Source organism: Crinia signifera, chromosome 6, assembly GCF_055691185.1.
Source record: "Crinia signifera chromosome 6, ASM5569118v1, whole genome shotgun sequence".
NCBI classification, from domain to species: Eukaryota; Metazoa; Chordata; class Amphibia; order Anura; family Myobatrachidae; genus Crinia; species Crinia signifera.
Genome location: NC_139222.1, coordinates 43498261 through 43521866, shown reverse-complemented (window position 1 = coordinate 43521866; position 23606 = coordinate 43498261). Strand labels below are relative to the sequence as shown.

Below are 23606 nucleotides of genomic sequence, written 5' to 3'. Positions count from 1 at the left end.
TCCACCTTTCCTGACCATACCACCAGGAGGTCATCTATGTATCTCAAATACAATCGAACTGACCCACTAATGGCAGGGTTCTCTGTGAACAAAGCTTTGTCAATGGTATGCATAAAAGCGTTGGCGAACGATGGGGCCACAGAGGACCCCATCGCACACCCTTTTAGCTGCAAGTAGAATTTCCCGTTAAAGGTAAAATAATTGCGCTTTAGTGTAAGAGCTAATAACTGCATAAAAAAAGAAATAGCTGGGCCCTTGTAAAGGGGATTATCAGTAATAAGCAATGAAGTTGCCTCCAAGCCCACATCGTGTGGTATACACGTATACAGGCTACACACATCGATCGTGCCCAACGCACAATCGAGTGGTAGTCTGCCCAAACCGTCCAATTTGTGAATTAAATCATTAGTATATTTCAAATATGAAGGCATTCCCTGTATACATGGCTGCAAAAAATGATCAAGGTACATAGAGATGGAGTGATAAAGTGACCCCCGAGCAGAGATGATAGGTCTGCCCGGGGGTTTCTCCAAACTCTTATGCACCTTGGGTAGCAAATATAACAATGGCACAATGGGAAAGGAAGTACACAATGAATCTCGAGTAGATGCAAGAATTATATTGTCATTGACTGCATTATTCAATATCAAATCCAATTCGACTTTATATGGCATAGAGGGATCGTTAGGAAGGAGACTATATGTGTCCTCATCATTTAAATGACGATAGGCTTCTTGCACATAGTCGGCTGTGTTGAGGATGACAATAGACCCTCCTTTGTCCGCAGAGCGGATAGAAATGGAGCGGTCGTTGCTCAAAGTTTTCAATGCCCGCCATTCTTCAGAAGTGAAATTGGTATGGCTCTGTATGTGACTTGTATGGAGCTCATTAGTGTCCTTCTCCAACATGCGACCAAAAGTCTTTATAGGTGGAGGACCTAGAAAAACTCATCATTGAGCATAACCATACCCTTTCTCCTGTGAAATTTACATTTCTCATCAATTGCACACAGGTACATTACTTGGACGTTAATATTGCACTTAATGATGGTTACATTAGTACCAGTCTGTTTATTAAATCCACAGACAGGAATAATGTGTTACATGCAACTAGTCACCACCCCATTTCTTTAAAAAAGGGTCTCCCTTTTTCTCAGATGTTGAGGGTACGCAGGATTTCCAGCTCACCCTCGGATCTGGAATATTCTTTGGATCAGATGGTCACCAAATTTGTGGCAAGAGGATACCGTCACAGTGAATTGATTCAGGCCAAAAACAAAGTGTTGGCCTTGAGCCGTGAACAAGCCCTGAGTCCGGTAATCAAAGATCGCACTAGTGACCGGTTGATCTGGGTCAACTCTTTCCATCATAAAAGCACCCAGCATCGTCAAATAACCAAAAAATATTGGCCGATCCTCACGAGTGACCCACAATTGCCCTCTTTACATCAGAAAAAGGTTATGCATGCATATAGGAGAGGCAAAAATTTAAAAGACCATCTTGTTAAAAATGACATCAGATTTCCACTGCCTAAACCGCCTACTTTTTTGGGAGTCCCCAGGGTTGGCTGTTTTCGTTGCAGTGGCTGCATCACTTGCAGCTATATGGTACAAGGTGACTCCTTTTTTCACCCCTTCTCAAGGAAAAAGTTCAAAATAAGACACAGGGTCAGTTGCAACACTAAATATGTTGTTTATATGATTAGCTGCCCCTGTGGCAAACATTACATAGGAAAGACAGACCGTGCTTTTAAGGAGAGAGCCGCAGCCCATCGCTCCAACATTAAAATTGGGTTGGCCGCTGGAAATAGTGAGTTTCCAGTGGCACGCCACTTTATTGAAGCGAGGCATCCCTTAACATCCTTGCGCTACAGAATCATTGACCATGTCCCCGCATCCTTAAGAGGGGGTGACAGGTCTGCTGCGCTGCTGCGTGCGGAAAGCAGGTGGATCTATTATCTTGATACACTTGCTCCCCGCGGCCTAAATGAGAATCTCGGTTTGTCTCATTTCTTGTAATGTACCCTTGATCATGTAGTTTAATTGTGCATTTGATCATTTATTCTGCTTTTTTATGGTAATTAACTAATGTGTTTAGCTTGCACACTTTTTATCTACATGATCCTATTTGTTATTACCGCCATTGAGATCTCTAGCTTGTGTTAGACTTTGCATGCTGCTTACTTTTAGTGAACATTTATGATACTATGTTGTCATGTTCCTAAGCCGATTATTGCTCTAAGTGCCTAAGATTCTGCTGTGTTTTTAAATCTATTTATTCTCTTTCTACTTTAGCAGCAACTAGGCTGTGTTACTTTCAGCACCATGGCAACCATTCCTTAATCTGATCACGTGTGTTTTCTTTTGTGTACACCAGGTGATCTCTGCGTGACTCGCTGCGCCCGGACGGAGATGATGACGTCATTGTGATGCGACACCCGCCGGGACGCCGCGGGCTACGCACGGACACAGGGTATTTAGGTAAGTGTATTGTATGTAATCTTTGTCTTCACATGCACCTTGATAAAGGGACCTAGAGGTCTCGAAACGTTGGGACATCTGTCTGCTGTGTATTATTTCGAGTGCCGCCGCCCCCGCATCCTTCTACTATTCTGCCTGTTTCACAGCCAGCAACGGAGGGCACCGAGTTGCCAGCTTTCCCTTGGAGGGTATCTTTATTGCCTTTGTGGAGTGCCTGCCTAATGGACTATTTATATATATATATATATATATATTAGACCAGAGCTCGGTATTACTCCTATAGTTAAAGTTCGACGGCAGGTGGGCGGTGGCCGCCCCAGCCCCCGCCGGCCAGTCAGCCTCAATCCACAGCCCCCTCAGTGCGCTGGTCTGACACAATGCTTCCTTGTAAATCTCTGATCTCCGGCGGGTGGCGGAGCCCCCGTCCGCCCCCCTCCCCCACCCACCCGCTCAGCTACTCAGTCAGTGACAGTCTGTGCTGGCTGTACTTAATTCATAATAAATTAAATAATCACTGTCTGTAGTAGGCAGCTGCTGGTGTGTGGAGTAGCTGTGTGCCCACTGCCCATTACAGTATAATTATGCACCCACCCTGCACATAGAAATGAATGGACAGCCAGTGATTGGCTGAGAGCTCTCTGACTGAGAGAGCTCTCAGCCAATCACTGACTGTTTATACATTTCTATGTGTGCCCGCTGCTACCCGGCTTCCCCTACGCCAGTGGCAAAACTCCCAATGGGGAGGGGGATATCCTGTAGGCTTGCCTAGGGCACCTAGATGCCTTGCACTGGCCCTGAAGCTTGGGGGGCAAAGTGAAAAGTCTATCCCTTTGGTATTGGTATATGTGGCTCAGGAGCAATTAAAACTTTAGAGGGCAGAGCAAGCAAGTTTGACCCTCCAAGGCTGCTCTGGAGTGTTGCAAGGCTTTAAGAGGGCAGAGCAAAAAAAGTCTGACTCTCCCAGGTGGCTTGAGCGCATTGAAATGTTCCTCTCCGCGAATTCCTCCTCTTGTTGCTGTCTCTCTGGCTGGTCTGTCATCTTCCGCTTCTTCTGTGATCCAAGTATAGGTGTGAAGGCTCTCACAGTTGAAACTGATAAAAACAGATACTACACTTGATCTTAGCCAAAAAGCCAAGAAGCAATCACTGGGGTTACACTGTAGCCAGCATGTATGATAAAGACATTAAGGTCACTTGGTCTTCACAAAGTGAGAGATTCTGTATCACATGAACATCTGACACACTGTAAGTTACTGAATGACCTTATTAATATATTTTCCTACAGTAATCTAACTACAGTAACTGGGTACCTGTTACAGGGTACTTATGTTACAGTGTATTCCAAAATATTTGTTGTATTTAATTTAATTATGTTATTATTACATAGATTATCTATCAATACTAGTTATATGTGCTAAGACCATTAACATATAAAGCCGGAACTATGGCTTCTTGTTATACAGACAAACAAGACATACTGATCTCTCCATGTGCTGACAACAAGAAACTGAGTAAGGGGAGTATTCAACCCTGAACGATATTTCTGACAGGCAGAAATAATGGCCATCAGTATTTTTACTCTGCATTGTTAAAAACGGCCGCTGGATTGACTAATCAGTTTTTGCCAATCCCCAAGCTTTCCGACAAAGAGAAAAATGGACCTGACATTGAATAATTTGAATGTAAATTTGATCTAACCTTGTAGTTCGCTCAGCACAAAGGCTAACTCACCCCTTTAGGCATAAGTCACATACTGTCAATTTGTGGAAATTATACAAAAGTCATCTGGAAAGACCTCAAAAGCATTGAAGACCATTATCATATAACCTTGATCTAAATTAGGTTTCATGTACAGTAGCATTAGATTGAATGTCAGTAGCCAAAGTATCCCATAGTTGCCTATACTCCTGCATTCTGCAGGAGACTACCTGAAATAGGTTTGAATCTCCCTGTCTGAAAAAAGAAGGAGTTGGGGATTTGCGCTAATTGGTGGGAAAGAATTTTGTAAAATTCAATAGTATTAAAGTTCAGTATTGGGGTCAAAACTGACCTTTAGAGACTCTCTCACTGTTAGTCACTGTACTTCCCAAGTCCCAACTATATAAAAAAAATTCAGAAATAATTGTTCTTGAAATCTATACTTAATACTTGTATGACCAATGATTAAATCCTTATCACTATTGTGTGAGTGAATATTAGGAGCACCGACGGAGTATCGGGCATAAGGAAATATGATGGTCATAATATATTTTCTCAACATCACTTTATAACTTTGTTTTTCTATAACCTGACCGGTCTAGGATTATAATTATTTTCGTAAATTTTAGGCAAGCACGTATTTAAAAAAAAATTCAGTGTGTGGGAACTAACATTTATACATAATAAATTAATTTAATAAAATGTTTTAACTGCTATAGGGCAGATAAGTTCAAGGGGTCTAGCGTGCACCCCACCTGACTTTCTTTTTTCTTATTTTTTTGTGTCCTTTAAGAGTCTGACAATCTCCCTGATTTCATCTAACCCACTTTATGCAGCTGTTACATTTTTGGGAAAGAAAAACAAAAGTAATCAGAGACATCAGATACATTTAAAGGGAATCATCATTGGCATTTCCCTGCATTGGTTATAAAGCTCAATGATCCCTTTGACTACATGCATTTTAAATAAGGTGTTTCATGGCCAGTTATATGAAACCATGGGGGTCATTCTAATTGACTCAGTAAGCTGTGAATCTCGAATGATTTCTCCTGCCATCGCATATATATAAGTGGAGACTGACTTATATTTGTGGGTGCCCAGGACAAAGACAGGGCGGGTGCTTGACGTCACGTGACATCAGGCGCCCTTCCCCCAGCATGCATCTGCCTTCCCATGCAACCTTGTGCCTTGTATGGTCTATGGCTGGTACTGAGAGAACTTGTACTGAGACAGATTTTACCTCAGCTCCTGCAGGGCACAGGCCGGGTTTCTCAGTCCCTTACACAGACGCTTCAGTCCAGAGTCCCCCAGAGCATTGTATGACAGGTGCAGTCTTGTCAGAGAGTGGAGTGTAGTAATAACAGAGCAGAGATCAGCACAGCAGGAGGAGGTCAGACCACAGTCCCATAACCTGATGGGAGATGAGGGATCTGGGTTAGTTTATTGTTTATAATTCTAATCTCACACTAAGCATGACACTATCACTAAACATTTACTATTTTCTTTATAGTGTTTTTCCTCATGCAAAATGGCTGTTCACAAATGATAACAGCAAGTATCTAAACACCTGCTTAATGCATTAGCTATCAGAGATCGATCCTGCATTACACAAACTAACTCAGAATGCTGCAGATCCTGTTATCAATAGTGGTGACTGCAAAGTGGAGCTATGTATTTTACTTTTTCTATCTGATCCCTAATAGCTATAGAAGGACCTCCCAGCATCCTCTGTGTAACCAAAGTTGTGAGCATGAAGAATGGGTCTGGCCTCATGGTAATGCTCATGTTCTTGTCATGCTGGGCTTGCCCCACATTCCCCATGCTGTCTTCAACATGTCTATCACTGTGTGGATGCTGTGCACAGCATCTATTCATCTATGGCACTGCTATGTGTAATTGTGACAGATTCCTCCAAACCTTTCCCCACAGTGGGGCATTGTATCCAACAGGTGGGACTATTCCAACACAATACTGATGGTTGGGGGTATGCATAGTGCAGGTGTGGCACAAATAATGCCCTGTAACCCTGTACAGGAGCCGGCTATGACTGTGGATGTCATTCCAGAAAACCTGCATCTGGAAGGAGCAAAATGTGTCATATTATAAGGAGAGTATGAGCCCTGATTACCACCACATCTCCTTTCCCAGACACAGCAAGGTCTTATGGAAGGAAAAGATAGTGCTGTGTCCTCCTGACATCCCCCTCCCAAAACTTTGCCCTTCTTTAGCCCTTTATCTCAAATTATCTCACAGCTGCAGCGCAGACATTTCTAGTATCTAGTTTCAGTGTGTCGTCAGAGCAGGTCTAATTCCTATTCACCAGATGTATAATATAACTGGAAATAATTGGCTAATAACTGCAAAAAAAAAATCTTAAGGGAAACAATTGTATTAAAACAAAGCAATGGTTATAATCTAACAATGAATAGAATAATACAGTAGCTCCATAAACTATACTCAGATCGTATGAGAAAATCTAGGTGCTATCACCTGTGTCTGTGTCAGCAGTGCTGACAGGTGGCATCTCCGGGAGCTCAATTCCCTGGCCTGATGGTCCATCTGGTGTATGCGTTCCCTGGCATTTGCATCCTAGAGCCGGTTGCCAGGCAACCAGATATGCTTATGTGTTTCTGGCTAGCGGTGTCTGGATGGATTGCAACTTCCGCCCGGTGGTTTTTGAGGGTAATGGGAAACACCGAGCAGGCACGCCTTCCTGCAGCTGCTTTCAATAGACTTGGGAGGTGGGCTGTATTCTCTGCAGGTGATTAGTCACCTGATCCGTTGTAAGAGATTCAATCCAGCACAGCCCTGCCAGTGATATTTCAACCTTTGTGGTAGTCACTTGCCCTCCTGTTTGCTCCTGTGTCCTGCAGCAGCTGTTTGGACCCTCTTGCTCAAGGAAATTCCAGCCTGCTTTCTGTCCCGGTTCTGGGACACCGTAAGTGCTCCCACCTGGAGCCCTGGTTCAATCCTTTCTTTACTTGTTTTTGCCAGCTACCTTGTGGACAGAATTGTGATTTATTTCTGGTCACATTGGTACATTCCCTCTATGATTGCCAGAGGATTGCTTCAGGTTTGCACTACCTTTTGTTTATTTCTGGCCCATACAGGGTGGCTTACTGGGTATTGCAAGTACCCATCTCTTTGGGTAGTTTGCTGTATTCTGTGTGGTTTGCATTGTGCATCTTGTTGTGTCATTTGTATTTGTGACTGGGTTGCCCTGGGTTGCGACTGTGTCACTCTTATTATCTGCCCTCTGGTATTGGCCTGTTGATGGTAGTTTGTAACCCCTCCAGGCAGGTCTCTTTCAGTTAGTTTCACCTTTTGTCTTTGAAGACAACTGGTACCTTGTCCTTGCGTTAGACCTGGCAGCACCAGAGTTGGGGTGGACCTAATTTTTCCCTTCAAACGTGGCTATCCTAGTTATTGCAAGTGCGCTGCCATCTATCAGGCGAGGCCAACAGAGGCAGCGTAGGGTTCACTGTGGCCATCCTAAACAGTGGTCAAAGCTGTGGGTTATTGTATAGTCTATGGCTAGTACTGAGAGAACTTGTACTGAGACAGATCTTACCTCAGATCCTGCAGGGCACAGTCTGGGTGTCTCAATCCCTTACACAGAACCTTCAGTCCAGAATCCCCCAGAGCATTGTATGATAGGTGCAGTCTGGTCATAGAGTGGTTGGTAGTAATAACAGAGCAGAGATTATAACAGCAGGAGGATGTTAGACCGCAGTCACATAACCTGATGGGAGATGAGGAATCTGGATTATTTTATTTCTTAGAATTATTTTTTAAATGAGTCTTTATTTGTAATTTAATAACATACACAACAATATTGTATATTTCAGTAAGTATAAAAGAATGTCATATACTTTTACATACATGACAGGACAAAACATAACGTAGCATACATAATCCTACCCTGCCCTTCCTCACTCACGTCCATATTCGGGTCCTTTACCCTATAACCATAATCTATCTCCTCTGTATAATATCTTCCCTATAATAACCCTAACAGGTTTACCCTACATATGACACATAGTCGTACCATTTCCATACGCCATTTATTTCTAATGGGGCCATATATTATAGCTTTTTTTTTTTTTGATTTGTAAAATTATGTGGTGTGTTTAATTACATACTATGCAAAATGTTCTTTTATAATGTTTTCTACATTATTGAATATAGTGCAAAATTATAACAATCATTAATTTATTTTTAATGTTCAGTGTTATTATTTAAGTTTACCCCTTACACAATTTTTGGTACTTGTGTATTATCACGGCGCCCAAGATTTCCATCATAGGGCATCGTATTAGTTGCAGCGATTTGACCCGATTTTTAATTGTACAGGCACCCTGATGGGTGATTACTATGTTAAATGCACCCCCATTGTTAATGCCACCCCCACTATCAACGCCAACCCGAAGCGTGGCGGCGGTACGCATCCTCCGACCTTTTCATACCCCCACTATCCACGTCGGCGGGGAGTTGATTTCAGATAGTGTGGAGAGCGCAGCGAGCTGCGCGAGGGGACGCGGAATACATGTGAAGTAATCTGCGTCCGCGCGCCACGCTTTGGGCTCAGTGGCTCGCTGCGCTCGTCACACTATCTAAAATCAGCTCCATGCCGACGTGGATAGTGGTAGTAGGAAAAGGTCGGAGGACGTGTACTGGCGCCCCTTGCGGGCTCGCTGCACTCGCCATGCTTCGGGTTGGCATTGATAGTGAGGGTAGCATTAACAATGGGGTGCATTTAACATAGTTATCACCCATCAGGGTGCTTGTACAATTAACAATCGCATCGCATCACATCGCATGCCATTTTAATGGCATGCGATGTGATTCGATATTTTATTGTACAGTGCGGGTCTTTGGTCTGAAAATTGAGTCCCATCGCATACCTTAATTAGTGGTATACGATGCGATGGGCACCGTGATAATACACAAGTACCCAATTTTTTTATATAAATCTTTATGTATTTGAAACATATTGATTATGTACTATTTTTTATAATCTATAGTTACGTGATTTTTCACTCTTACTCTTTTTTGTCTCTACTGTCCAGCCTAACACTGTCATGTACACCTATCATGTTCACCAGTCATGTACACCAGTTGAAAGTTATATATGCATCATTTGTAATACTTGAAAAAACCCAATATATATATATATATATATTTGGGGAAAAAATAGCGGGTAGTATACAAATAGTGACAAGTTAATACAAGGTATTGTGTAGAGTCTACACAATACCTTGTATTAACTTGTCACTATTTGTATACTACCCGCTATTTTTCCCCCAAATATATATATATATATATTGGGTTTTTTCAAGTATTACAAATGATGCATATATAACTTTCAACTGGTGTACATGACTGGTGAACATGATAGGTGTACATGACAGTGTTAGGCTGGACAGTAGAGACAAAATTGAGCAAAGGCGGTGATTGTCCATCTCTTATGAGTGTCCAATAATCATGGAGGTGAATGGACATTGTGACGTTGTCAAGAGAGCTTGTCCTGATCATAGTCCATGAGTCCATATAAAGATTGTTGATGGGTGTTAACAAGCCCAACACTGCTAAGCCTATATATAACATAGATCAACATTTGCAACATTTATATAACATAAGAGAAAAGGGGGTTGGGGGGGAGAGTTGAAGGGTAGAAAGAAGAGGGGGGGGGATCGTTTGGCAATTGGCCTGCATCGGATATGGGTATGTAAAAGTGTACAATAGACATGTTAGATATCATACCATTAACAACCTTTAAAAGTAATGCTGAAGCTTGAATCTGCAACTGACAATGAGGAGTGCATCAGAACAAACAGGTACAGGTGTTCCTTTTACCATTGTGGTATTGACCTGGTTGCTGTAGTCATTCCGCTTGTAGTGGTCCCCATTGTTCACATATTGTGGATATTAAAGTCGACTGCAGTTGAACATCATACATTTCATAATTCATTGTGCGGGTCAGTAACTGGACAATTGAATCTAGAGAGTGAGCCGATTTTCTTAACCAGTTTTTCATTATAAGTTTTTTTCGCCTCTGTAACTACCATTGTCAAGAAAGGAATATGCTTGCTGTTCATCAAAGTCGGCAAAAAAGGATAGGGAAAGGGTGTATGTGTACTCTTGTATCTAGTACAGTGGAGATATAATTAATCACTTTATGCCAAAACCTTTTTATTTTTCCACAGGACCAGACATTGTGGAAGAAGGTAGCCGGAGACAACCCACATTTCACACAGGATCCCGATTCCTCAGGAACAAAGTCTTTCCTTTGGGCAGGGGATATATATGCTCTTTGTAGTATCTTTATATGTGTTTCCTGTAGCAGGGCGGATTTTAGAATGCGTAATGTGGAGTCATAATATTTGAAAAGTGTGTCACATGAAATTAATCAAGGTATATCTCCAAGCCATTGGGGGTTATTCTAGTCCATTCTTTCTGACAAAATCCTTCTTAGATGGACAAAACCATGTGCACTGCAGGTGGGGCAGATGTGCAGACATGTGCAGAGAGAGTAAAATGTGGGTGGGGTGTGTTGAAACTGAAATCTAAATTGCAGTGTAAAAATAATGCAGCCAGTATTTACCCTGCACAGAAACAAAATAACTTACACAAATGTAACTCTCTCTGCACATGTTACATCTGCCCCACCTGCAGTGCACATGGGGCCTTATTTTGGTTCATTCTTTCTGACAAAATCCTTCTTAGATGGGCAAAACCATGTGCACTGCAGGTGGGGCAGGTGTTACTCGTGCAGAGAGAATTAGATTTGGGTGGGGTTTTACTTCAAAGTGAGATCTATATTGCAGTGTAAAAATAAAGCAGTCAGTATTTTCCCTGCATAGAAACAAAATTACTCACCCAAATCTAATTCTCTCTGCACATGTTACATCTGCCCCCCCCTGCAGTGCACATGGTTTTGTCCATCTAATACCCCTTTTACACCAAAATCCCTGGTCGGACCCTGGTCTTTGAACACAGGAGTTTCCAGGGTTGGACCCAGCTTCATACCCCATTTACACAGCACTGTGACCCAGGTCGGACCCAGGTCTGTGCCGTTTACACTGAACCTGGGTCAGCACTGCTTTTCCCTATGGATGACATTAAAAATGTCCATTTTAGGACTGATAAACTGCCAGCCAACCTTCCCTCAATGATATAAAAATAAAAGACATGACTAGTTAGCATTGAAGAATGTTGGTTTGTTTATTTTGTAAAATATTTTTCAAAAGGTTTTATTCAGTGCTCAAGCCTACATAGCGGTATAAAAGTGCAGCATCTCCCATGTGCTCTCCCCAGCCCCTTTCCCTGCAGCAGCAGACCGAATCTCCCATGTGCTCCCCTAGTCCCTCCCCTTGTGATACTGCATCCAATTGTGATTTCTGTGTGCACTGCCCGTATCCTTCCTGGCTGCTGTCTTTTGCCACTGCAGCGCACTGTGGAAAGGCGTCCAGCACTTCTGGTATCCTTTCAGCACTACCCGGATGTCCCAACCTGGGTTGGGACCATTTACACCGCCCACGACCCAGGTCCAACCAGTGTTCAACCCTGGTCAGGACCTGGGTAGGAGACCAGTGTTACTGGACCTGGGTTGACCCCTTTTACACCAACGTTGACCTGGGTCCGACCTGGGTCCAACCTGGGTCATTCCTTGGTGTTAAAGGGGTATAAGAAGGATTTTGTCAGAAAGAATGAACCAAAATAAGGCCCATGGTTTTGCCCATTTTCCAAACAAATTTGTACTGCGATCTGATCTGAATAAAGGCCATTGTCTCCTTGTTTGTTCTGTTATCTTATGGGTTGATAAAGCGGGATGCGGTCATCTATTAGAATGAACTTAGGTCTACAGTCATTAGGTCGACCCCACTAGGTCGACTGGCAGGAAGGTCGACCTGACTTTAAGGTTTCGACATGGGCCAAGGTCGACATGACTTAAGGTCGAATTTGCATAAAGGTCGACACGAGGAAGGTCGACTGGTCATAAGGTCGACTTGGGGTTTTTCACTGTTTTTTGAGCCGACATGTGCCGACAGGCGGTATTTCATGCCCTACCATCCACTAGTGCGTGGAGGAGGTTATTAAAGCTGTGGCGAGCGAAGCATCGCGAGCGAAGCGAGCGATGCGAGGGTCCGATTCTCATTGCCAACTGTGTCCATGTCGACTTTGTCGACATTCGGAAAAAAAAAACAGTGAAAAACCCATGTCGACCTTATGACCAGTCGACCTTCCTCAGGTCGACCTTTATGCAAATTCGACCTTAAGTCATGTCGACCTTGGCCCATGTCGACCTTAAGTCAGGTCGACCTTCCTCCCAGTCGACCTAGTGGGGTCGACCTAATGACTGTAAACCTAAATTCATTCTGATGTACCAATTCCGCAATAGCAATGAGTTCAGTATATAAAGCTTTAATTTTATATCCTGGCTTTTCAAAATTAACTTAAAGTTATTAAGTAAGGTATTTGTTTGCGAGATTATTAGAGCTCTATCTGGGAGACATAGTGCGATAGTTGAATAAGGGGAAATGTACTTAGCGCATTTAGGTTATATTGGAGTTTCATTTGAGCTAAGGTAAGTTGCTGGGACACTAATTTAAGGCCTTGGTTAAAAACAGGTAACCATTTAGATGTGTCTGGCAGCTTCATCTTTTGTTCCAGTGCTGTCCACCTGCCTGGCCCCAGCCATCTTCCTCTGTGCTTGTCTGCTGCTGGTACGCTCCTGGGGGGCATCAGTTGGTTGGTGGTCCATTCCTGGTACTGTAAGTTCCCCGGTTGGGGACCTGGTTCCTTATTCTTGGCTTGGTGCCCTCCTGGGCCTTGTTCATCTTTTGTTATTTCAGCCCCACTGAGGAACTCAGGGGGGATTTTCCTCAGCAGTTGCTGCGTTCTCAGTTTTCCCAGACTGGGTGGTCCCAGTGGGAATGTATTTGTGTTTTGTGTTCGTGCATGTCATTCGTCGTGTGCTTTTTGGTGTGGTGTATTCTTATATTGTGTATTCTTATATTGTGTATGCGACACGGTCGCAGTTGGTGGGCGACTAGGTCGCTGGTGCCATTAGCCGCGTTAGCTAGTAACGGCAAGTTGCCTTTTTCCTTGAATTCCAGTTAGGATCCTTTAGTTAGATTATCCTTTTGACTGTACCCTGGGGGGATCCCCGGTTCCTTGTCTATACCTAACACCTGGCTGCACCGGAGCCAGGGCGGGCCTAACTCACCCTTACAAACGTGGCGGCTACAGGCGAAGCCTAGTTCTTGCAGGAGCCGGTCACCCTACCCGGGGGGTCAACAGAGGTAGTGTAGGATTCCGCCGTGGCTGTCCTGAACAGCAGTCCCAGCTATGGATTCACACCCGAAACCTTAACAGCTTGGATATCCTGGTGTCCGAAGTTGTCCAAAGTTTACCTATCTGCCGTGATGTGGTAAAGAAACCCTTATGGGAACATAGGGATCTTGTGCCAGGTCAGTACTATTCAATAGAAATTGTGTGGTAGACACAGAAAATTTAAGCCTAAAGATACCATGATGTACATATAGGGATCATATACCAGGTCAGTTATTGGTCTGCAACTCCTTCTCCCTCCATTTGTGACAGGAGTGCATGGTCCTGGTGATCTCAGCCTAAAAGAAACCATGTTTTGCACATAGGGACCAACACCAAGGTCAGAGTGGTCCCAATAGCTACATGCTCTAAGACCCTGGAATATCAGGTGGATACTATCTAGACCAGCGCTGGGAAACTATCCTCAATTATTTAGTAAAGTTATCTGTAGGAGTGGTGCTCTTGGTTAGCGACCCAGCAGCGGTGGACCGTGTGCTGTAGAAACTGAGAATCCTTTTGTTTGAACACTACCTGATCTTGTTTGGATCTTTTGGCAGGTTTGTCAGAAAGAACTGTTGAGGGGTGTGTCCTTTAAAGGATACAGCATACCTATGGGCCACCACTTCTCTCACCCAGGCATCGGATGTCAACCTGAGCCATTCTTCTGTGAAGAAAAGAAGTCGGCATCCCACCCTGGGGTCCCCTACAGGGAGGCCCACACCATCAGGTGGCAGGCTTGTCAGGCTTTGCCTGGCTAGTTTCCCCAGGGCTTACTGGTCTTAAGGCCCCCATACACTATGCGATTTTCGGCCGATTTCATCCGATTTCGGCCCTTTGGGCCGATAAATCGGATGAAATCGGCCGAAAATCGCATGTGTTTGACATCTGATCTGATCTGATGCGCGTTCCCGTGCGCATCAGATCGGATCAGGGCGTCGGACCTGCTGAACGTCAGATATATCGGAATCTGACCCATCATGGGCACATCGTGGGTGCTTTTTAGCACCCACGATGTTTCAGATCCGATATATCTGTGTACCTAGTTCTGGTGCTCCCGGACCCCCAGTAGAACACACGTCACCGGAAGGGGCAGGCGGGCAGTGGACGGGATGAGGAAACAATTGTCTGCCCGGGCACTGCAGTCTAGCGCAGCCCGACCCCCCCTCTCCCCTGCTGCCGGAGTTCACTGACAGCCCGTGCAGCGCAGCCCTCTCCCCTGCTGCCGGAGTTTACTGTCAGCTCGGTTTGCACAGCCCGACAGCCCCCTCCTCCCCTCCCCTGCTGCTGGAGTTTACTAACAGCCCGGGCAGCGCAGCCCTCTCCCCTTCTGCCGGAGTTTACTGTCAGCTCGGGTTGCACAGCCCGACAGCCCCATCCTCCCCTCCCCTGCTGCTGGAGTTTACTGTCAGCTCGGGCAGTGCAGCCCGACCCCCCTTTCCCCTGCTCCTGGAGTGGAGTTCCACTGTGGTGCATACAGTGTACTGGGGTAGGGGAGTCTTCTGTGTACTCCCTATGCTGTGTGCTTTGTAATCGCAGTATAGTATAGGAAACAGAGTCCCTACTGCCATAGCCTTGTATAGTTGCATTCATCAATATATGTATGTATATGTATATGTATGTATATATGTAGGTATATATGTATGTATATATATGTATATATATATATATATATGTCAGCGGCACTCCAAGGATTATAAAATGTGCTTTCACGCAACCCCGAAACGTCGGAGCACCATTAAAGCATATTTTTAAATCCTTGGAGTGCCGCTGCTTGTACCGCCGCTGACTACTATATATATGTATATATATATATATATATATATATATATATATATATATATATAACACACACACACACACACACACTGCAGGAGGGAAGCGTGGCACTCTCAGTATAAATAATATCCTCAGACCGCTGAATGTAGGAAACAATTCAATTATTTGGCATTTTTTCGTAATGCTCAAATATATAGAAATGACATACCTTTTATACACTATTATGCAGACAGGGACGCAGAGACCGGGGGTCCATCTCCCTGAGCAGACGCTGTGTGATGTCATCACGCAGTGCCCTCCCGCGCTCGTGCATAGTGTCACTATCACCATGACAACTAACAACAACAATAAACAAAGACAACATGCATTTTAAAATTGACTATCAGGTGGGCATCAAATATTCCTTACTAGGCAAATTTTGCCTAGTAAGGAATATTATATGCCCACTTGATAGTGATGGTGACACTATGTGCGTGAGCGCAAGAGGGCACTGTGTGATGGTGCCTGCTCGGGGAGATGGACTGCCGGTCTCTGCATCCATGCAGGGCATTGAAACGTTGCCTACATTCAGCTGTGTCTGAGGATATTATTTATGCTGAGAGTGTGTGTATATATATATATATCTCCTATATATTTGGCTACATCTGTCACTCAAAGTGGGTGTCTGTGTCTATAACGCTCTGTTCCTGGACTTTCCTCTTAATGTGTGATTGCCTTCATCTGTGCTGAACACCTTTCTGAGAAATTAACCTGTTTAAAACAGGTGATGGCAATCATACATTAAGGGGAAGTCTAGAAACAGAGCAATGTGTCCCTCCTGGAGAGGGTCATGTTGGGAGGTATGTGACAGAGAACCAGCCCAGTGAGCCCACAGACAGTGCCAGACACCCACTGCCTTCCCATGTTGCCCAGCACTGCTACTCCACAGCCACCAGGTGAGCGCCCCCCTCCCGCGATTTGCGGCAAAACCTCCCCCCCCGCGCGCCCCCCCCCCCTCCCGCGATTTGCGGCAAAAACACCCGCTCCCCCGCGACCCCCCCTACCGCAATTCGCACCAAAAACACCCCCGCGACCCCCCCTCCCGCGATTCGCTGCAAAAAGAACCCCCCCACGACCCCTACCGCAATTCGCGGCATAACCACCACCCCGCGACCCCCCCCCTCCAGCGAATCGCGGCAAACCCTCCCCCGTGACCCCCCCCCCCCGATTCGCGGAAAAAACACCCCCCCGCGACCTCCCTCCCGCGATTCGCGGCAAAAAGAACCCCCCCGCGACCCCCCCTTTCACGATTGGCGGCACCCCCCCTGCGACCCCCCTCCCGCGATTCGCGGCACACCCCCCCCCCCGCAATTCGCAGCAGCCCCAGGATTAAATGGCACATGCAAAACACTGACATGGCTATGGTCGACAATGAAAAAGGTTGACATGAGTTTTTGAAGATTTATTTTTAATTTTTTAAATTTTTTCATATTCATTGTCATGTGTCGACATGGACACCAATGAAGTGGCACACTTATGTCAACATTTACATGTGTTGACCTTTCTGTGTTGATTTTTTCTTGTGGCGATTCGCGTCACACCCCCCGCAACCCCCCCTCCCGCGATTCGCGGCACCCCCCGTGACCCCCCACCTCCCGCAATTCGCAGCAACCCCCCACCGGAACCCCTGTGAACCCCGCCCTCCCTTGATTCGCGGCACCCACCCCCGCGACCCCCCCTCCCGCAATTCGCGGCACCCCCCCCCGTGATTCGCGGCAGCTCCAGAATTAAATTGCACATGGAAAACACTGACATGGCTATGGTCGACAATGAAAAAGGTTGACATGAGTTTTGAAGTTTTTTTGTCATTTTTTGAATATTTTCATATTCATTCTCATGTGTCGACATGGACACCAATGAAGTGCCACACTTATGTCAACATTTACATGTGTTGACCTTTCTGTGTTGATTTTTTTCTTGTGGCGATTCGCGTCACACCCCCCGCAACCCCCCCTCCGGCGATTCGCGGCACCCCGGCACCCCCCCGCCACCCCCCCCTCCCGCAATTCGCGGCAACCCCCCACCGGAACCCCCATGAACCCCGCTCTCCCCCGATTCGCGGCACCCACCCCCCGCAAATCGCGGCACCCCCTGCGATTTGCGGCAGCCCCAGGATTAAATGGCACATGCAAAACACTGGCACGGCTATGGTCGACAATGAAAAAGGTTGACATGAGTTTTTGAAGATTTATTTCATTTTTTGAATGTTTTCATATTCATTGTCATGTGTCAACATGGACACCAATGAAGTGGCACACTTATGTCAACATTTACATGTGTTGACCTTTCTGTGTTGATTTTTTCGGTACTTCTGTACTTTCACGGCGGCAGCATGGCGCCGCGCGTCAGAGTCCCCTTGCGGGGCGCGCTTCGCTCGCCCACGCTGCGGGCTCGGTGGCTCGCTACGCTCGCCACGCTAATTAAAATCAACTCCATGCCAACATGGATAGTGGAGGTATGAACTATCCATGTTGGCATGGCGTTAACTTAGTTTATTTTACTTAGTTAGTGGCGAGCGTAACCCGGAAGTACGCGCGGCGCCATGCTGGTGCCGTGAAAGTAAAGAAGTACCATTTTTTCTTGTGGCGATTCGCGTCACACCCCCCGCAACCCCCCCCCCGCGATTCGCGGCACCCCCCGTGACCCCCCACCTCCCGCAATTCGCGGCAACCCCCCACCGGAACCCCTGTGAACCCCGCCCTCCCGCGATTCGCGGCACCCAACCCCGCGACCCCCCCTCCCGCAATTCGCGGCACCCCCCGTGATTCGCGGCAGCTCCAGAATTAAATTGCACATGGAAAACACTGACATGGCTATGGTCGACAATGAAAAAGGTTGACATGAGTTTTTGAAGTTTTTTTTTTTCATTTTTTGAATATTTTCATATTCATTCTCATGTGTCGACATGGACACCAATGAAGTGCCACACTTATGTCAACATTTACATGTGTTGACCTTTCTGTGTTGATTTTTTCTTGTGGCGATTTGCGTCACACCCCCCCCCCCCCCCACAACCCCCACTCCCGCGATTCACGGCACACACACACACACCTCCCCCGCGATTCTCGGCACCCCACCCCGTGACCCCCCCTCCCATGATTCGCCGCAACCCCGCCCCGTAACCCCCCCTCCCGCGATTCGCGGCACCCACCCCCGCGACCCCCCCTCCCGCAATTCGCGGCACCCCCCCGCGATTCGCGGCAGCTCCAGAATTAAATTGCACATGGAAAACACTGACATGGCTATGGTCGACAATGAAAAAGGTTGACATGAGTTTTTGAAGTTTTTTTTTTCATTTTTTGAATGTTTTCATATTCATTCTCATGTGTCGACATGGACACCAATGAAGTGCCACACTTATGTCAACATTTACATGTGTTGACCTTTCTGTGTTGATTTTTTTCTTGTGGCGATTCGCGTCACACCCCCCCCACCCCCCCCCCCGCAACCCCCACTCCCGCGATTCACGGCACACACACACACCCCCGCGATTCTCGGCACCCCACCCCGTGACTCCCCCTCCCGTGATTCACGGCACACCCCCCGCGACCCCCCCCTACCATGATTCGCCGCAACCCCCGCCCCCGTAACCCCCCTCCCAGGATTTGCGGCAACCCACCCCGCGACCCCCCTCCCGCGATTCTCTGCAATCCCTCCCCTCCCGTGATTCGCAGCATCCACCCCCCCACAACCCCCCCTCCTGCAATTCGCGGCACCCCCCGCGACCCCCCCTCCTGCAATTTGCGGCACCCTCCGCGACCCCCCCTCCCGCGATTCGCGGACACCTAAGTTGCAATACAGGCATCTTTCATACAATTCTAACCATATTTCTCATATACAAACGTTCACAAATTAAGGGGGCGCAGCCCCTTACGACGGTGTGAAGAGCGCCCGTAGGGCGCGATGAATCACCTAGTATATATATATATCAACACAGCCACTAACTACAATATTTTGGAGGGTGCCCGTCATACTACAAATACAGCACACCGGACAACACATTTATGCACCCATTTCTTATATGCTAATACACAAGTACCCACATAATTTTTTAACCATATTTCCAGAACCAGGACTTGCTCAATGAGTTAACTTGGGAATGGGAGGATGGGGATAATTTTTTATGAGTTTTTACCTTTTAGACAATATTACATTTATATAGCACTGTTCAGGCCACTCCCTAGGGCCATCCCATTAGATAAATCTCATGGCACATCCAATTTGGGTCAGATAAATCACATGTGATTTATCTGATGCAAATTGGATGTAAAAAATGGCACATCAAGTGTCAAATTGTATGTAGGCCTCCTGGGAAGCTACTGGGAAAGTTCAAGGGAAATCAGATGCAATTTTGCAGGTCAGATAAATCTTATAGTGTATGGGGGCCTTTAGGTTTGGCTGACTTAGCTTTACCCGCCTGTCAAACACCTGTCCCTTTTACCTGAGGGACGAAAAGTACTAACTTTTGGCCTAGTATTGGTAGAAGCTGACGGAAGGCCGTCTTAGCTGCAGCCAGGGATGCGACTATTTTGTTTCGCTCCTCCCCAAAGAGGACATCCCCACATAGGGCAACACCTCTAGAGCTTGTTTGGACTCTGTGTCGACCTTCCAAGAGCGAAGCCAAAGTATGTGTCTGGGTAGTACTGAGACCACTGAGACCTTGGCCGCTAGATGACCTGCATCAATCATGGCTTCAGTGATGTATGTGACAGCCTGCTGCATGTAAGGTAAACATCCTGCGCATTCATCTGAAACTTCCTTCAGAAGTTAAACTCAAATTACCTTTAACCAGTCCTGTACAGCCCTAGCTGCCCAGAACGTTGCAATGGTAGGCCTGTTGTTAGTACCTACCAGTCTAAATACTGACTTCAGGCACTGTTCTAAATGTCTATCTGTTTTAGCGAGGCCGCAGAAGTGACCGGAAACACTGAGGGTTTAACCCCTTCCCGACATTTGACGTACATTTACGTCATGGTCGGGAAGCACTTCCCGACACATGGCGTAAATGTACGTCATGGATTTAAACTGTCACCGCGTCTATAGACGCGGTGACAGTTTCAACATGTCTGCTGTCCCTGACAGCAGACATGTCCGTGCATGCCCAGGGGGGGCTGCGATGCCGCCCCCCCGTCGGCGATCGCTGTGATTGGCTGTTCAGTGTGAACAGCCAATTACAGCGTTTTCCTGTGTCACCGGCGAATAACGTTCGCCGGTGACACGGGATCGGAGGTGATTGGTGCTGTAAAGTACAGCACCAATCACCGCGGGGTGTAAGGGTGACACTGGTGTCACCCCACCTCACCCCGCCCGCCCCCAAAGGCCGTGATTGGTTCGTCGGACCGACGGACCAATCACAGCCATGGAGGGGGGTTTAAACTAACGGTGACTGCACTGCAGACGCCATTCCGGTCTGGAATAGCGTGCAGTGCGGTCACCGTGCCACCTGCCGCCATATACTGACCAGAACCTTGCTCCATACTTACCTGATCACTGCTTCATCGCTGCTTGATCACTGCTTGATCTGTGCCTAGTAGTGTGCTGGATGCTTCCTGGATCCTGTTGCTACTTGTGCCTTCCTGTGCTGTGAAATTGTGCTGCTGCAGTGTAATAGCTAGATAGAGAGATAGATAGAGAGAGATAGAGAGATAGAGAGAGATAGAGAGAGATAGAGAGAGAGATAGTGTCAGAGAGTGCTATATTTTGTGCTGCTGCAGTGTGATATAGTTATAGATAGAGAGAGAGAGATAGAGAGATAGAGAGAGATAGAGAGAGAGAGATAGATAGAGAGGCCTAGTGACAGAGTGCTATATTTTGTGCTGCTGCAGTGTGATAGTTATAGAGAGATAGAGAGAGATAGAGAGAGAGAGATAGAGAGAGATAGTGACAGATTGTGCTATATATTTTTTATATAACTGACTGCTGCCCCCTCCTTTTGTGCTGATCAGTATTAACTGATCAGCAACTTTTTGGGGGCGCAGGTTTTTTTTTATATATAGATATACCTGTCAGTGCTGCTGCTGTAGTGTCATAGAGTGATAGATAGTGATAGATAGTGAGAGATAGAGAGAGATAGAGAGAGATAGAGAGAGATAGTGACAGAGAGTGATAGAGAGTGTATATTTTGTGTCTGCTACCCCCCCTTTTTGGGGGTGCAGGTTTTTTAGTGTCCTAGAGTGATAGATAGTGAGAGATAGTGATAGAGAGTGACAGAGAGTGCTAAATTTTGTGTCTGCTGCCCCCGCCTTTTGTGCTGATCACTATATCTGAGGTGATCAGCAACTTTTTTGGGGGTGCAGAGGTTTTTTTTTTTTTATATATATACCTGTCAGTTGCACCAAAGGTTGTGCACCTGCTGCACCTCACTGGTAATCAGTGTCGCATCACTGATCACCTTTTTTTTTTTTTGTGAGTGCTGTGGGGTCTTTTTTTAATTTTTTTTTTTACACACACTGTGATTTTGTGGGTGTCCTGTGGCCACTGTGCGCTGATCAGTGACGTACATCACTGATCAGCTTTTTCGGCACAGGGTTGATCTATTTTTTTTTTTTTTTTGATCAAATTCCTGTTGCCTTTGAGCGCTGTTAAGTGACAGACGTTACTGACCAACATCTGTGCTCAATTTTTGGCGCAGGACCTTTTTTTTTTTTTAACCCCTTCAATTTTTTATTTTTAACCCCTTCATTTTTTTTTTTTTTTATTGGTATAAAGTATTTTTTTTTTTTTCTGCACTACATACACACTACATATCCCCCGGGTTGAAATAAAGTTTGTACCCCCCCCTACACTATACACGTGTTGAAACATTTCACTACCAGTAACACAAAAATAAAAATGGCATCCCAAATGTCCTCCCAAATGTCCTCCCAAATGTCATCACAGTCATCCAGAAGAATGTATTCAGCGGAGGAGGCATATGCCCTGCTTGCTTCTGACTCTGACACAGCCAGTGATGCAAGTGGGGAATTTGAAGGATTCGCCTTAAGCTCCTCTTCCTCCTCTGATGATGAGGGACCCCCTCAAAGACGCCCCCGTAGAGCAGCTGAGACCCCCCCCCCAACAATTGATCTCGTATGGACCCCACCACCAGACAATTTTGAGCCCCAGGTTCCTGAGTTTTTGGCCATGCCAGGAATCCAATTTGATTCCACAGGTCTCAGAGAAATTGACTTTTTCAAATTATTTTTCTCTGATGATTTTGTAAATTTAATGGTGGACCAAACTAATTTATATGCCCAGCAGTTTATTGCTCAAAACCCCACGTCATCATTTGCTAGGTGGACCCCTGTAGATGCAGTAGAGATGATGACGTTTTGGGGTCTGGTGTTTCATATGGGCATAGTAAAAAAGCCAGAAATTAGGCAATATTGGAGTACAGATGTTCTGTACAGTACTCCATTTTACCGTATGGCCATGACCCGGACTCGATTTGAGACAATTCTTAAATTTATACATTACACCGATAATGCACAGTGCCCACCCAGAGATGATCCCACCTTTGACCGGCTATTCAAAGTCAGGCCGGTCATTGATCATTTCAGTGCCAAATTTGAAGAGGTGTACATCCCTGAAAAATTTATTTGTATCGACGAGTCCCTTATACATTTTAAAGGAAGGGTTAAATTCCGCCAGTACCTTCCCAGTAAGAGGGCAAGGTATGGCATAAAAATGTATAAACTGTGTGAAAGCACCTCAGGGTACACCCACAGGTTTAGGGTTTATGAAGGGAAGGATTCAAGAATTGAACCGCCAGAATGTCCCCCCTCCCTCGTAGGTGTTAGTGGGAAAATTGTCTGGGATTTAGTGCACCCCTTCCTGGATAAAGGTTATCACCTCTATGTGGATAACTTTTACACTAGCATCCCCCTGTTTAAGGCCCTTGGTTCAAGAGGTACAGCAGCTTGCGGTACTGTGCGCAAGAACCAAAGAGGCCTCCCAAAAACGCACATTGCCCAAGTAATGAGAAGGGGTGAAAGCAGGGGAATATGCAACGAAAATATGTTGTTGGTCAAATATAAGGACAAGAGGGATGTCCTTATACTGACAACAATTCACGGAGACAGTACCACCTCCGTCCCTGTACGAGGTACCAGTACCCACACCTCAAAACCTAATTGTATCCTGGATTACAATAGGTACATGGGCGGAGTGGATCTTTCAGATCAGGTACTGAAGCCGTACAGTGCCCTGCGGAAAACAAAAATCTGGTACAAGAAGGTGGCCGTGTATATCATCCAGATGGCACTGTATAACGCTTACGTGCTATTCCGTTCTACCGGCCAGA

At 45.9% G+C, this 23606-nt stretch overlaps 1 protein-coding gene and 1 pseudogene across 1 annotated transcript in view; both read right to left on the bottom strand.

Moving 5' to 3' along the window:
- LOC146007597 (NACHT, LRR and PYD domains-containing protein 3-like) overlaps nucleotides 1-23606 on the bottom strand; it is a 92134-nt gene that overhangs the window by 9454 nt on the left and 59074 nt on the right. The window contains exons 6-7 of the mRNA XM_083146072.1: nucleotides 7749-7919; nucleotides 5418-5588 (exon numbers count right to left, since the gene is read on the bottom strand). Coding sequence (XP_083002198.1) covers nucleotides 5418-5588; nucleotides 7749-7919 — 342 coding nt within the window. The remainder of the gene's footprint in view (nucleotides 1-5417; nucleotides 5589-7748; nucleotides 7920-23606) is intronic.
- Nucleotides 3543-3623, bottom strand: LOC146012772 (U2 spliceosomal RNA; annotated as a pseudogene).